Source organism: Aythya fuligula, chromosome 8 (assembly GCF_009819795.1).
Source record: "Aythya fuligula isolate bAytFul2 chromosome 8, bAytFul2.pri, whole genome shotgun sequence".
In the NCBI taxonomy this organism is placed as follows: domain Eukaryota; kingdom Metazoa; phylum Chordata; class Aves; order Anseriformes; family Anatidae; genus Aythya; species Aythya fuligula.
The window spans coordinates 9654117-9670553 of record NC_045566.1 but is presented as its reverse complement, the minus strand read 5'-3'; the positions used below and the strand labels follow the sequence as shown (position 1 = coordinate 9670553).

Genomic DNA, 16437 nt, shown 5'->3' with positions numbered 1-16437 from the left:
TAGCAGCGCTCAGTTCTAGTTCAAAATGTTAAGTCAAAAAGCCACCCTTTAATAGCAACTGAAATAAATATATGCAGGCAGAACTAAAAATAATCAGAAAAACCTACTAAAATTTCTTACAGTTTCAAGAAGATGAACTGATTTAGGAGAAAGCTTGTGGAAGAGAAAGGAACCTCAGCAGAGATCTTCTCCTTTACAGTCTCTAGGGAACCTAGTTAAGGACCTCCTGTTAGAGGCACAGAGAAATGCTGTTTCCTCTTCCCACCTGCAAAGGACGGTTAAGAATGGTTTGAAGGAAAGTGGAGTGGTTAAAAGCAGGATAAAGGAGGTTGTTAATTCAGTGAATAAAAGGAGATAATGACACAGCTTTAGACACAACTCAGGGATGAAACATGTGAACCACTAATTAATTGTGCTGTGTAACCTATTGCTTAAAATAGTTTCAGTAGGTGAGGACTGGAAACTGGCAAAGGTGGTACAAATGTTTTAAAAAAAGGGATCCAGAAGAGATCTGTGGAGTTAGACAAGCAGGTGTTCCCTTTGTGCTACAGTTGCCTGTAACAAGTGCAATTAACCATTTGGTTGTATCTAAACAGTATTTGAATAGATCAGCCTTACCGAGTCATTCAGATAACCCTGACAGTGCTGATCTCACTGTGTATACTCTGCTCTTACAGTAAGTTTTTCATCAGTGGTTTTATATTTATTTCTAGGTCATCAATTAAAATGCTGAATAGTCTTATATGCATGACTGTTCTCTTGACACAAAATGGTCCTATTCAGTACCGATTCTTCTTCTGACAGCTACTTTTTAAAATTCAATTGGCTGGCTGGTTCTTAATCCAGACAGTTTTGCTGCTTCCCGGAGATACATTTTTTAGAAATGTAGTTTGTTGGCAAGTTAAAGGCTCCAAAGAATTCTAAGTCTGATGTTTACATGTTTACTTTATCAGCAGAGGCAGTAATTTAATCCTCCCTCACTCCCCCTATCCAAAAGCACCTAAGAACTCTTCTCAGAAATGGCAGCGATTTATTTGGAACCTTATTTTCCATAACAGTCTCAACATGTTATTTCTACTTTTGCACTTTACTTGGAAAAGTTGATACAGGATTAAAATAATTATTTTGCCTGGGTTTGACATTGTGCTGGTTGCACTGAAACCTCCTGGGTAACCTGTTTACTCCTTAACTCTTGCTTGGCTGGGCAGGAATGGATTTTTTGGACTTTTCCACTCTTCTTCCTGTTACAAAAAGAGTTTTGAAGGCAGTACTGAGAAGAAAACTGGACTGCTGTTGTGGGAAGTTCAGGAGCAAGGCTCTTCCATGTAGCATGGAACAGAGCAAATTTCTCCAATAAACTGATGCTGATGCCAGATAACTTTGAGGCATATTTAGAATCATGCTGCTATTGTCACTTTTTTTTTTTTTTTTTCATCCCACTTCACACTTCTGTTCAGTTGCTTTCCATTTCCATGTCTTCAGAAGGAAACCTTAGGAAAGTGAGGTTTCTTCAGCTTCACCACCTGTTTTGGGAAGTGTCTCCCTCCCTTGAATTCTACCTTGACTGTACTGATTTGCATTCTGGTATGAGATCATGCTGCCAATATAAGCTTTTTTAGTTGATATTGGCAATTTTGGAAGTTTCCTTTCAATACTAAGACATTAGCAGATAATTTTTCAGCATGCAACTGTGGATTGCTACTGGTGGTTGCCAGTTTTCTTCCTCTCTGATGTCCTAATGTTGTGGTAGAATTGAATTCCCCATTTTCTAATGTAGTTTCCTGCCATAATTAGTTTTGTCCTGGATCTTGTTGGACTCGGTATGTTACCAGCTTTCTGAGAAGCTTCTTTTTTGATGCACATAGAAAAGACTCTCCTTATTTTTCATGGAAAGAATTTTCTCTAGGGATGGTGCCAAGACTCAGAAGAGCAAAAAATCATGACCAAGAAATTATGGCTTTGTATTTGACTGTAATCAAACTGTCTCTCAACATCATTTTGTCTCTCCAGAGCTGGAAGAGATCTATGGGTGCACATGTATTTTTGGCATTGGCTTTAGCCAAATTTGTAAGTAATGGCGTAAATGATTATGACTGCAAGAAACATTGAACAGTGGTAGGGAATCAAAGTTAGCGCAATTGTTCGTCTTTCCTGGCAACTTCCAAGCCTCGGGCCAATTTTATCCAGGCTTGAAAAGAGGAAGAAATGTCAAAAATAATTGTAATTGCAATTTCATAAGAATTGGAGCCGAGTAGGAGACACCCCCGCAAGTTCTCTCTGAGAGAGACGCAGTTCATTGTTTATTGTGGCTTGATAGCACTGCCTGACACAAATATCGCAGAGCGCACAGCTCGCCGATTAGCTGGGGGATATCCTGTCTCCTTTGGGTGCAGGCAAAATAGGAGAGCTGAAGCTGCTTTTGAAGAACACAGGAGGTAGCAAGACGATGAAAGACAAAATTGAGTCTGTAGGAAACCAGGTGTTTTTAATTCTGTTGCTCCAGAAGCAACTTATTTATATTGTAGTACTGAAAGAACCTGACATCCTTCTGTCTCTAAAAGCACGGATGTTAGTGACCTAACTCTGACAAGGTTGGAAGGAAAGCTTTTGAAACACTTCTCGTAATACTTCCTCGCTGTCAGTTTGGCGTATTACTTTTTAATCTGTGGAGGGAATGGTGGGAAGCTGATGCAGCAAATGGAAGACTTCCATGTGCCCTCTTCGCAGCATTCTGTGACTGTCCCAGACTGAGACCGCACTGAAAGGTTAGCGCAAGGAAGCGATGAGTGTCTTTCCTGGGCTGTAAATCTGACCTTTCAGAAATCTGCACAAGGAGGGGAACCCTCAGATTTTGGTTGTGCATCGTGAAGCAGAGCATACTTGTGGTATAATCTGCAGTTTTATTTCTTCGCTTTTTAGTATTAAAGACATTTAAAAAAATTGTATTCTACAAGCTTCAAAGAGAGACTATTATCTAATTGGCTTTTGGTTAGGAGGATACTGATTTCTAGGTCAATGTAAAACAAATGAGCATTTAAATTGAAGAGGAGCAGCTGTTCCAAAGCCCCTTTCCACAGTGCCTGGTTTTGTTAAGGATAATTATATCTAATTTTAAATTATGATAGCTTTGAGTATTGAGCTTTGCCTTGTTACATCCAGTAGCTCATTCTCCTTCATCAGTAAGAATGTTCCATTATGGAGCTAGGTTTCTGATTTGATTTATTTTTCTGGGCCTTCTGAATTACAAAGAGAAATATAGCTTTAAAGATTTTTTTGAACACTTTCACGCAACTGTTGCCATACTCTTGTTTTCTTTTTTGAGATCTTAAAACAGATACAATATTGTCTGTGATTTCTGTGGAAAGATACTGCTAAGAAAATATATATTTATGTAAATACGCAACATTTTTGTTCATATTTTTAGCTTGAAAATGGAAACCTTAGCCTCTAGTGCTGAAAAATTCAAGAAAGCTCTTGTCAGCCCTTAGAAGGAAACATATGCTAAAGATGTCCTGTGGATTGCATACTGCTTGTTTCAATTAACACATTGATATTCCCTGTCAGTTCTTGAGACAAAAGCCCAGGTGACAATTCAAACGATGCCTGAATGTCATATTTTAATTTTGTACTGGTGAGCTTTGATTTATTTATTTTTTTTAAACAAAGAACGAAAGATTGTAACTACAAAGCTCAATGTTGTATTAATTCAATAGGCTGTCTGAACACTTTAAAGATCATATATTGTGAATACGTTGCTGTTGAAATAAAGCACGTTTGTTTTATATCAACTGCTGGTTGCTGGACGTGGCAGTATTGTAACGTCATGCACAATGACTGTGTGCTTGAACTGAATTTGGAATACAATATAACTGTAATTTGCAATAAGAGTAAAATATTTTTTTTTCATTTTAACATGAAGCACTACATTTTTTTTTACCTGCTACCTTTACGGAAAGAGATTGTCTTTGAACACCTTTTAAAATAATGGATGTCACACTTTTCCTCTGAGAAAATGCTTTGGGGCACTAAGTCAAATCTCTTTCTGTTTTTTGTTTCCTCTCCTCTGACTAAATGTAATAGGTTCTGTTGAACAAAAGTAAAAAATAAAGAAAAATTAGAGAGAGCGCCAAATTTTTATGCATCTAGCATTTTTTGAGAAAAATAGCTTTCAAAGAAAAATCCACAGAAGAACTCTTAAAAATAGGAGGTCTGACAGAGATCCTGGTGGAAGAGAAGAAAAAAATTGTCATTGCACTTGCAAACCTTAGAAATTGTGAATGAATTCTTTACCTTTTTTTTTTTTTTTTTTTTTTTTTTTTTTTTTTGTGTGTGTGTGCACTGAATAAATGTTGGGAAAAAGGATTTCTATTCACAAAAAAGCAAACAAAAAAAAACCACAACAGAACAAACTTTTAAGTCATGTAGCATTTTAAGGGAGGATGACAAAATTTTGGGAAATGTATAGCAGAAGTTTTTCTATAGCAGCAAAAAAGAAGAATAAAAATCTGTCAGAAGCCATCAGCCAAGAACCTGCCTGTAAGGCATTTCCCTGTATATCAATGTACGCTTAGGCCAATGTGGACAAGGAGAGCAGGGGAGAGTAAAATCTTCTAGCCCCAAATGTGTTGGCTTATCTTCAAGTATTTCTTTCAGAGACAGTGTTTGAGTCAATGTTACTGGTCTTAAGCAGACAAAATAGTATGATTTAACAGCATGGAGACCTGTCTAAGCACTTAAAATGTCAGCTGGAAACGAGGGTAAAACCATGCACGTATTTAAGGTATGTTGAAATGAACTGTGTGTGGATTAAGTTGGAAGAATATACTCAGTGCTGTAGACTCTGTTCTGAGTGGAGTGAACAAAGAAAAATAAGTTCACTGTAATGGATTTTTTTTCCCTAATGGGTATGTCAACAGTTTAATTCCTTACTTGTAGATGTTAAGTTAGTGTAATATAAGAGAAGGGGCTATTTTGTCAAGCATCATTTTTGTTCTGAAGTGTCCACAACGACAAATTTAACTGAAATACAGCTTGGTATAGTCCTATACCTCTGTGATTTCTTGTCCTTATAACTCTTCAACTCTGCAAAGGAAGCACCATTTCAATGCAAAACTTGTCTGGCTTGGTCTTGAAAGTCAAATGTGGCTTTAATGATGGATCAGAAGCAGAAGTTTGGGAAGAGTTTGCAGAAAGGGCAAGTAAGTATGCGAGAACTGCTGCTGCTGTGGGGGGCTGCAGAAAAAGTGCTATTAGCCAGGAATGTGGAAGAACTGAAGAGGACAGTTGCGGAGGCCTTCTGCATAGTAAAGTTTTCTCGGGGTGTGCCTATGTGAGATATGAGATCCATCCCAAGGTTTTGGTTCTGTAGAACCAGTTTCTGCGGCTAAATAGGTCATAGGCTAAATGGCTTTAAAGTGTTCTTTTCTGTGGGATTCTTGAAACTACAGATTTTGTTGTTTCTATCACCTTTTCGGTAAATATGAGTATCTTTCATTAGGGAGATGGGACACAAGTTGGTATTAGGTCCTTGAGCTTTGGCTTTGTTCATGTTCCAATTAAAGGTATTCATTACTAATTTTCACGTCCAAATGTCTCTAAAGCATGAGAACTATCCCAGAATCAAGGAACAGAATCCTGATTTTGGCAATGTCATCTAAACAGAAGTTGCTCCGTCAGATTTGCAGCAATAAGTTCTCCACCTATCAGAACAAGTGTTTCCTTTAAAAATGGAATTGTATTTGAAATGTAACATCAGAGAAGCTAGTTTCCATTCTGTCCTGATGCCAGTTTTAACTTCAGAACAAGAACGTTTACATAGTGAATACAACAACTTATGTAAATATTAAAGTTTAATTGAAGATTCCTTTCCAAAGATGTTAGCTTTCTAGGTGGCTTGAGCCAAGGAACTTGTTTCTGCCTGGAAACTGGTGTCTCATCTGAATATACCTTCTATGGTACAGTATGAAAACAGTTGGGCTGTAGTTGAATGAACCCTTTCCTCCACCCTTGTCGACAGCAAATTTACATTTGTATGGCAGAGGGGTGGGTGAGCCGCCTTCTGTAGTGGATGGGGTGTGGGGGATGGGGCAGTTCTGCACAGGAATCTAAACCTAACAAACTGGAAACAGAAAATTCACTGTGAAAGCTCGAGTATTGTGGAAAACTGGAGGATTTTAGGCATTTTCTTTGCGTTTCTTCTCCCTAGGACCAAGCCTCGTAAGCAGCATTTGTGGTTCAGAACGAGTTCGTATTACAATTCATTGTCAATGCACAGCTTTGCTCTGAAGGTCTTAGTTTCTCAGATTGAATGCTGTAAATAGGCAGGAAATCCAGAAGAAATTCAGACAAGCTGTCAGGCAAGTTTTCTTAGGTTGACTGCCAAGCTCTGTGTGTGTGTGTGTGTGTTTTTAAAAGAAGTTACCTCATCAACCTTCCTTGTTTCCGTAGTCTGTCAGTTTGTCTCAAAGGGACACGCTTATAAATCTCTGGATAAACATTGCTTGATCAAAATAAATAAATAAAAATCCCCAAATACTTCAGCTTCAGATTGACAGTGAAACATTTGGCTCATTTGGTTACGCAGACAAATGCTACCAAAGATTTAAGAAAAACATTTCATTGAAATTGTCATCTAATAATCTTCCGGAAAGAGATCAGCAGATGATGTGTTATGTAAGGAAGTGTTGTATCTTTAAAGATTGCCACAAACTGCTGTCCTGTTGCTTTTATTTTTTACTAAATAGAGTAAGAAAAATAATGAGTTTTGACTCATGAAAAGTGTGAATTTTGAATCTCAGTATGCTGGATTAAGGTATTGTTCTTTTCAAAGTTCCTTGATAATAAAACATGCAATAAAAGCATTACATCATGTTGATGATAACTGAAAAGCTGTGAATGTTGTAGCCTGAATTTGAACATGAGCGCTCTTGTTGTGTGGAAAATGATCCATAAATTGATCTTCATCATTGGATCATCCTGTTGTGTAACGTGAACTTTCTTCACACCACATCTCGCCACGAGCAGGGTCCAAATTGTGTTGAGAGGATTTCTGGTGTTTCTGTAGCAAATACTAAATATCACAAGCAGCTTCGTTATATTTGTATGAGCTGTCGGTGTTGATGGACTTACACTCATAACGCTAGAGGTCTAAGGTGTGCAGCTATTGAATTCACTTAAACTACCCTGGAGAGTACACAAAGCTTTGATCCACAGTGTAATGATTTGATTGCCAAGATAGCCTTTAGTGGTTTTGCTTTTATGGTAGGGGGAGTTCTCTATTCTGATACGATGGAACAGAGTGCAGAAGGTGGCAGGGTGCAGTGACCTGAAAGAACCACAAAGTCATAGCAAAATGAATTGCTCTTCATGTTTTACTTCATTTTGAATAAACTGGATGAAACTTTTTGAGTGACTATTGAGTGATTCCTGAAATTTGCCTGCACTTTCAATTACAGTTTAGGATACATAGAAGGTACTTTATGTTCAGCACAGATAATACAACAAACTAACTGAACACAGCTAAGAGATGAACTGTGTGATTCTGTACAGATGCTTCATTGTGCATCTGAATATGCACACTCCAATATAGGAGATGCAGGCTCCTTTCTTGATTATCTCCCTTCTTCGCAGTTTGTTTGGTGATTAGAAAATGTGAGTAATAGGATAATAGCTTGTTCACAATTTCTCAATTGTTTTCTTGCAAGATACATTGTACATAGCAACTACTTTATAGCTTCTGTGGTCACTGCTTTCCTAACAGTGAAATCGGTATGCCTTTGGTCATCTTTTACTGACGCTACCCAAATACCACTGGCTTACAGAACAACTGAAAGAACTGTTGCTTTGATTATACTGAAGTTAACACGGAAAACTCTCGTCATCTTCAGACATAGTTACTGGAACCGTTCTAACCTTTCAGATTCTTCTTCTACAAGACAGAAGTGTAATAGAGTTTGGTAGCAGTCAGTGGGATGAGGTCTGAATCAGCATGGTTGAGAAAAGATTTCTTATTACCAACAGAAATGAAAGGTTCTTGGAGTATACTCCATATTATGTAAAGTGAAGTGAAGGTTCTGACTGAAATGTAAATGCAGGATCCTTCATAGATTTGATTTTCCTTTTGGAACGTGAGTAGAAAGTGGTTGGTCCAACGAGATATTTCATCTTTTTTCAATGTCAGGTAGGGTTGAATGCTGCCTAGCCTGTATGGAGTAAAATTCCACATCCTCGTAATGTTTTTGAACGTCTTGTCATACTTGTTGACTTTCCTGTAAAGTTCCTGATAAGGAATGTTCCCGAAGTCCAACTCTGATCTGGTTTTCTGCCCTGAAAACATCTGTTTTAGATCTTTCCATTTTATCAGTGCTCATCTTGAAATGTAGGACCTGACATGATTTTCTGTAATGGTCTCATCAGTGTTGTGTACAGAGACGGTACCACGATACTCATACCGCTCATTTATGACATGTCAGTTCTCTTGGTCTGTTCAAGGCTTACATGAACTGTCATAGCTATCACACGCTTTTTAGAACTATTGTTCAATCTTCAATTCTCTGTTACCCCTAGTTACTTTGTAGAGTTCATCTTTTAGGATGCAGTATTCACCAAGGACTACTTTTGCTTTCTACATGAATAAGGAGGTAGAATGATTACACTGGGTTAGCTTCACTCTGATGGCAGCTCATTGCAGGTGCCTAAGGCAGAATCTTTTTCCTGAATATTTGCAGCTATTTGTGGTTTGGAGGTGTCTTCAGTATGTTTTTCATTTTTGAGAATTCTTTGTATTTCTTCATGAATCTTTAGTGAATTTGTCCAAAACTTTTAGCCATGTTCATGTGAAGCTTTTTTAGCCTTTTACAGTAACAAATATCACAATGTGACTGTTGTGCAGAGCCGTACTTCCTTTTGTTTGTTTGGAAATTGCTGATAGCCCCATGTAATTCATTCTGGAATTGGAAAGCTTATGAGCTGTCCTTCCCTACTCATCAAGCTAACCATTGCAGGAACACATTTACTGGAAGTTCCTGACTCTTTCCATTTTTTGATGCCTTCAAGTCAAGATTGAATAGCTTCTCAGAGAGTGCTGCAGCCAAATACTTTATTTGGGGCTCTATGTAAAAGGTCACTGGAGAAAACTTTCTGTGTATACAGAAAGACACGTGACAGCTATTTCAGACTGTGGTAGAAAGTATATGTGTAAGTTTTGTTTTCTTTTTAAGCACTTTTTTTCTTAATTAGTTGAAAAGATACAGAATGATGAGAATTAAGCCTTTGGCACAACTATGCCTTTCCTTCCTGAAGGACAACAGGGGAATGCAAGTGTACGTCTGTTTTATACAGTGTCTCAAAGAATGTAAATCATCCTACATGGACTTTGTACTTTTTTTTTTTTTTTTTTTTTTTTTTTTTTTAAAGCTGTGCCTTAGTTTGGATTTTAGCGGGAGGCTAGGAAGGCTGTGCTGTGGAATTGGTTAGATTATGTTCAGATGATCCACTATCATACTGCCCCTTTTCTTTTTCTCTCCTTGCTGAGGAGAAAACAAAGTCTACCCCAGGTTTCTTTTCGTTTGATGGAAGAAGGAAGAACTGAGTTAGGAGCTTATCAGTTTGTTCACCGGTAACGTCAGTCTCCCTCTTTTCATCTCCCTTTCTAATTCCATTTTTCCTTAGCAAGGTTGAATGCTAAGGTAGATACTGTGATTCTTAAAGGATTCAAAGATTACACGACTCCTTATCTTGAATTTTTCTTCTGATAAACAGCCTGCATCTGAGAACGGTTGGAAAATCTGTTTTATGACTTATATAAATGATAAAATTCTATTTTATGTACTTCAGTTTATTTAATATACTTCAGTACTATATCTCATAGTGAAATCTTTTATATGAATACATTCTCATCTTTGGTTGGAAACTTACCCAGCAGATCTCCTGAGGTGCTCAAATGAGTGCTAAAGGATGGAATAGTCTCCTGACAAAATGTCAGATAAATTTCTAAAGGTAATGTTTCATGAGGAAAAAAATCAGTGTCAGTGAATTGCTTTTAAATTCCACTTGTCCTTCACTTGATTTGGTTTGATACTGAGTACTCTCCCACCCATTTTCGTGATTGCTTTTGATTTTGTTGAAGGAATAAGAAAGGAGAGTAGATGACCGTTAACAGTTAAATAGGAGGGAAGAAAACGGTAGTCATCACATTTGGGATTTTTTTGGTGACAGTTTTTGATCTGCCATTTCAATAAGGATTGTTTGCTCAGAAGAAGGGAAGGAAAGAGGGAAGCTGGAGGAAAAACCATGCCTGTTTTTTTGCAGTAGCTCTGATTGGCTTCTCAACCCCAGAAACCGGGTAAGTGTGGCAGGCAGCCAATTTCAAAGCATTCTCCCCAAGAAAGCTTGAAATTTGGAAGGGAACAGATGATTCTCGTGGTATTCTGAGACTTGTGCCAGCCTCAATCAATTATAAGTCACTTGTGAAGACATTTTGAGAATTGCCAATGCCTGAATATTAAGGTAAATAATCCATGAAGGGTTAGATTTATATGTGCTAATGGAAATGTTTTCAATTATAGTAATAATTGGAACTGTATACTATTGTGTTATCAGGCTTACATCGTTTCATGTAGCGATTGATATAGGAGGAAGATAGCATGTGAAAGGTATCGCATAATTCTTAAGATTACTTGATTCCTCTCACAATATATGTTATTTAATGCTGGTGGCCTTAGAAGAGGTAAAATCAATGATGCAGCTAGTGCGTGGTTTAATATAAATATTCCTAAAATGTATTATAGACTAAATATAAATGGCAAAATGCATATAATACAGGTACGCATGCCAAAATGTTTCATTTCTATGGGATTTCTAGTAAAAATAGAATTTGTTTGATGCTATTTTCTGGTAAGTGAAGTCACAGTGTTAGGATTCCTTCTCCGAAGAAGCTTATTTGGTGGCAAAGAGCAGGAAGTAACGCTGAAATCCATCAAAAATACTGCAGTGGAGAAATATGATCATCTTACGGTTCAGTCTGCTTTTAACCAGAACTTTACCCGTGTTTTTATGCTGCTCTTCTTCCCGGTGCCATCTTCCCAAGTTGGCACGCGGAGTTTTGTGTGCAGCTTGATGTTTCCCCCTTCGATTCACCAAAGAAGATCCTGCGCCTTTAAAATCAAGTGGCTCATTGAGTTGTTTTCGGTAGCGCGCTGCTTTTTATATGGTACAGTATACTCCATGCAAATGAGCTGCCTGCTCAGCCGCTGTGTGGCTGCCTGCCCTGTTGGGGAGCTCACAAAGACTCTGCAGACCTAATTCAGCATTCAGTTGTTTAAAACGGCAGATGGAAGGAGGTATCGGCAAGATGAGGATTTATTAGCTGCTCACAATAAAAGACCACACTGGCTCTGCAGAGGATCAGAAAAAACCTGGTGAATGGGATTGAGTTGTATCTGCTTTCAGCTGACTTTACAATGATGTGTTTAGCTCATGTGACTCGGTCACTTAGCGTGAAGATCAGCTAAAGATTTCCATGTAAATATCTATTCCTCTAAGCACCGTCAACCTGTGTGCTTTTATGGAGACTTTTTTGGCTTGCAGCTGTCATAACTGTGGGAACAGGAACATTTCATCAAGCTGTGGTAGGCAGCCGATGGTCTGGGCTCTCCTTGTTGCATTTGCACACCTCAGGATGTCTGGCTGAAATCCCCTCATAAACACAGCTCTTCATGAAGTTTGATTTCTTTTATGTATCTAGTGAAATCCTTTAGAGGCTGAACTTAGGTTCTTTTTAGGTACAGTATTTATATTCAGAAATTATAAATAGGTTCTTCCTAAGCTTTTATCAGGAGATGAAATCTGTTGCTTTAGCTCTCTGCTAAGAAATTGTAGGCTGTTGCTGCTGTAGGTTGTTGGTTATATTTGCAATATTTCTTTTTTTCCTTTCTAACATAGAAAGGACGTGCATAGAACAAAGATTCTGTGAGATGCTCAGTAATTGAAATAATGCTGTGATGAATGTAACTAGATTTTTATTGAAATGGTGTTTCGTATAGCTAGAAGTGTTATCATCATTTGTTTTTCAACACAGGCTAACAGCTCATATTTTAAAATGTGACTGCAATAATATACATAAAGGGGGAAAGCCTCCTTTGACCTTGCTGGAGTTGTCTGTGCGAAGGTGGTAGCTGGCAAACAGAAACTGCAGGACAGACTGCAAAAGCCTCAGCTGAACTGTGCTTTTTTTTTTTTTTTTTTTTTTTTTGCCATGGATGACGAAGAGGGAAGGGCTGCTAAAGACAGCTCTAGCTCTGTCAGTGATGAATAGATGAATGATTTCTTATATGTTCAGAACTTGCAACATGTGTTCCAGACCCTTCAGCACATAAGAGTCGCAAGATCTCAGCAATGAACTAAAGAATGTGCCGTGTCTGCTGCATATGAGGAGACCAGCATACCTCAGAGATAGCAGAAACAAAAGAATGTGCGACAGTATCTGAAGAGTCTGACATTTGCTTTGTCATACAGAGAAGTAAAGGAATTTTTCAGAATTTGGAGAAATAAAATTTCTGTTGTTTCATAGTGAGTTTTTTTTCTAATTTTAAATAGTACCGTTCCCTGTCTGTCTACAGAATTGATTTTTAGTTAAGTGTGAGCATGTGTTTTTTAAGGGAAATGTGACCTGGATTTTGTGAGCTTATTATGAACAGTAAATGAAGGCAGCTGTTGTAGTTTGCTGATCCCTTATGTAGCTCAAGTAAATGGAAATAAAGCAAAAATAAGTGTGTGTGTGGGGATCTGAATTAAATTCCCCTCTTTGGTCTTATGTGGAGGCGTGGATTATTATATTTCTAGACAGTTGTGTGTATGAGGGGAATGAGACATCCAACCTTGAAAAGATTTAGGAAAGTCGACCAGATTTTTTCCAATGTGACCTGCTAAATCTGTCACAAAAGAGGCAGGCAAAATTACGTACAAATAGTCAGAAACCCTGGCTGCAGTTCTTCATGACAGGCAAGTGAAAGACCATGTCCTATTTTTAGAGTGGATGGAGGAGGGGTGAAGGGGGGAGAAAAAGTTTGAAAATAATGGACTTCTTTAACAGTTAGAGAGCAAAGCTAGCCAGAAGCAAGTGAGCTTTAGCAGGAATTTGTGATCAGCAGAGTCAAGATATGGATGATTCAAGTATTCTTCGAAGAAGAGGGCTGCAGGTAAGTGTAACTTCAATCTTTTTTTTTCCTACTGCTCGCAATGTCGACAGTCTCTTAAAAATGACAGTCTTTCAAATGAGCTCAAGTTGACTGAGTATGTAACAGTGATGCTAGAATTTGAGTTTTCTTGTTTTCAGCTAATATATATTTTATTAATTAGAAGTAGAATTTTGTATAAAGTAATGAAATGCATCTTGTTAGTTTCTGCTTTAAATCCCATAGGCTTGTGATAGCCTTTAAAAAATATTCTTATGGAAAGAAGTGATGTCCAAACTATAAAGCTTACCTTATTTTTGAAACTTCAGTTTTACAGATATTTGTAAAATCTTTTAAGTGACTTTTCTAACTTGCCTTAGAGTTGCCATTTTAGTTGAGCATTATTTAAAAAATAAATGTGAAAACAGAGTATTTTATTTTAGATCTTTTTTATTACTTCAAATGCACAATAATCCAAAAGCAGATGCAATGCAACAGAAATTAAATTCTACAATGCAAATAATATAAATAAATATTTTTTCAACAATTGTAGGCAAGTTGAAACAGATACTCCTGCATTTTCTTTCTAAGCTTTGTGTAACATACTAGAGAAGTTTTATTTTGTAGTGGTGCTGTGGAAGTTTTATTAAATTGCAGTGGTATGACAAGTATGGTAATCTGTGTTAGTGTCAATGGCGTGTGACGACTGAGCTGATTCTTGCTGAGTAAAACAGCTGGAAGTGAGAGAGCTCTCAAATCTTGTGCTATCTGGAAATTGAATAGTTTTTTGCTTGAAAGCATCATATTCCTTTTTTTTTACGTTGTAATGTGATATAGCCTATTACATATTTGCTAGCATAAATAATTGTTTATAAACCATGAACCTTGCCCATTAAACAGTAAACAAACCAGATGACAGGCATGGTTAATTTAACTTCCTTTGAGGAAAATAAATTTTCCATTTTAACATACTACCGTTCATACCTTACTGACGCTTTAGGGTAATTAGGGTATTACCGTTGCATTATCTGAATGTGCTTTGTCTCACCTCTTTAGTAATTGTATGTTTTGATTTTTCTCTGTGCCAGATTATTAATATTTCTGAAATTAAGTTTGACATAGTGTGCATCTAACGTGGTGCTGGTATGATATGCTCGTTTGTTTGCTCCTCATAAAATTAGTTATATTTAATTTTTCATTAACTAAAGTATACAGGATTTAAGGTACTTGTCTTCCGTGATGATACGTTAACTAGTTGGAACTTAGTAACTACGAAAATTATTTCTGACCACAGGTAACCAAATTCATTCAAGTTCTATATGCTGAGTCTTTAGAGCCTTTCTGAGCCTAGAATGACTGAGATGTTGCAATTGTGTGGCCTGTGGGGGCATGTTTTGGGGGTATTTTTCCTACTGAAAATAAACATTTCATAACTTCCAAAATAATAAATGCTCTCAAAGAAATGGGATCCATTCAGGAAATATGAAAGACTTAGTCTATTATGTTTTCACTTCACTTTTCTACTTCACTATATGATACCACAGAATTGGGAAGAAATATTTATATAATAAGAGGATATTCCGACAATGTAGATAGAAATTTAATTGTAGAATAGTGTTAATTGCAACAGTAATGGTTTTACTCAAATCTTTCATTTTTGTAACATGGAGAGAAAAAAATTAAAGTTGAGTAAGCGAGTTTGTCCAATGTTTTTTAAGGAAGGGTAGTTGGAGCACAACCAGAACTTTGAAATGTGGAGAGCAACTTTAAAAGAAACAAACAAACAAACCCCAAAACAACAAAAAACAAACAAAGAAAGAAAAAAACTCGTATAGATCATGCTGTTTCATGAAGGTAGAGTATGACGTTATTTAGTTAAAGTATTGAATAGAGTTTTGTATTAGATTTGGTTTATTTTATATATATATATATATTTGTAAAGCTGTTGGAGAACACCACTTTTCTTTTTGTAGTTCCTTTCATCTTCTAGGCCAGTTTGTTATGTATCTTCTTGATAACGTAGATGGCGGTGTGACAGCTGGAGAGACAGGGCTCTTCCTTTGTGAATTTCATGATGATGCTTCAGGGGATTACTGAAAAAGGATGTGAAGCTGGAAAAGTCCAAATGTCTACCAGTGGCAGCAAAGACGTGCTGAGACTTGGAATGCATTTCCCTCATTTAACATGTGTAGTGTGGTAGAATTCGATAATTTTAGTAGTCCTCAGTGTTTTCCATCCATATGTGGTGTAGTGTGTCCTTGTAGTTTGGTAGCTTTGTGTAAAATACATGTGCATTTATGTAGGTATTATTGATGGGGACATCAAAAACGCTTGGGGAACTAGGAAAAGGACATCAGGAAGGAGTAAGGCAGATGTGCAACTCCAAAAAGATGGTAATGGTTTTGTTTTTCTTCTGTGTCTTGAAGTGGATGTTTTTCAGAAGAAATTGTGACTCAGACAAGTGACCATTTTATGGAAAATTTCTAGTTTAATGGTCCCTAGGAAAAAATAAAAACCTGTTGGTTTATGTTGGCACTGCCAAGGCAACACACGATGATTACTTTTGGAGGGGCCGGGTGCTGATACTTTGGTGTTTGAAAGCCACTGAAGAAAATAAATTGCTTTCCCATTTCAAACTGGATGTCAATGGCTTTTTAAAATAACCATCACAGCCTAAATTGGGCCCTCTAATCCAAGCCCCCACTCAAAGCAGTGCTGATTCCAAAGTGAGATCAGGTTACTCAAGGTCTTGTTCAGACTGGTTTTGAGTATTTCTAGGGATGGAGAATTTGCAGCCTTTCTTGGCACCTGTTCTGGTACGTAACCACTTGCACTGAGAAAAATACTGCTTCCTTTATATGTAGTTGATATAGAAGAATGCTTTCCTCAACCTGCTGATACTGTTTCATACAGAAATCAACTTCTGAAGATGACTTGAGATGAACAAATGAATTATCTTCACCAGAATTATCTTAACCAGTGCTTCTGTCTTACCTTGATAACTTCTGACTATTTTTAGCAGAGTTGATATAGGCTTGTACTGAATTGGCTTCCCTGATGCTTCCATGTTTTGGGGGTTTTGTTCTTCTTTTGGTTTTCATCTCTTCCTGCTCATTTGACATCTTAGTTGCTGGAATTCTTTGTTATTTTTTGGTGGTGTTTGTCTTCCTTTTCTTTTGTCTTCTTCCCCGCTGCTTCCTGTAGCTGAGTTCTCAGCATAAATATGATGAATATACCTCTTGTGTGTGTTATTCCTGCTGGCTAA

The 16437-nt window shown here is 37.3% G+C and overlaps 1 protein-coding gene across 5 annotated transcripts in view; it reads left to right on the top strand.

The window, feature by feature from the left end:
• MAST2 (microtubule associated serine/threonine kinase 2) overlaps positions 1-16437 on the top strand; it is a 185671-nt gene that overhangs the window by 34969 nt on the left and 134265 nt on the right. For 2 of the 5 annotated variants that reach the window (XM_032192585.1, XM_032192581.1), the window contains exon 1: positions 12568-13196. The exons of the other annotated variants lie outside the window; for them this stretch is intronic. In XM_032192585.1, coding sequence (XP_032048476.1) covers positions 13158-13196 — 39 coding nt within the window. In that variant the 5' untranslated portion in view covers positions 12568-13157. Of the gene's footprint in view, positions 1-12567; positions 13197-16437 lie in introns of those variants that run through there. 5 annotated transcript variants of the gene reach the window in all.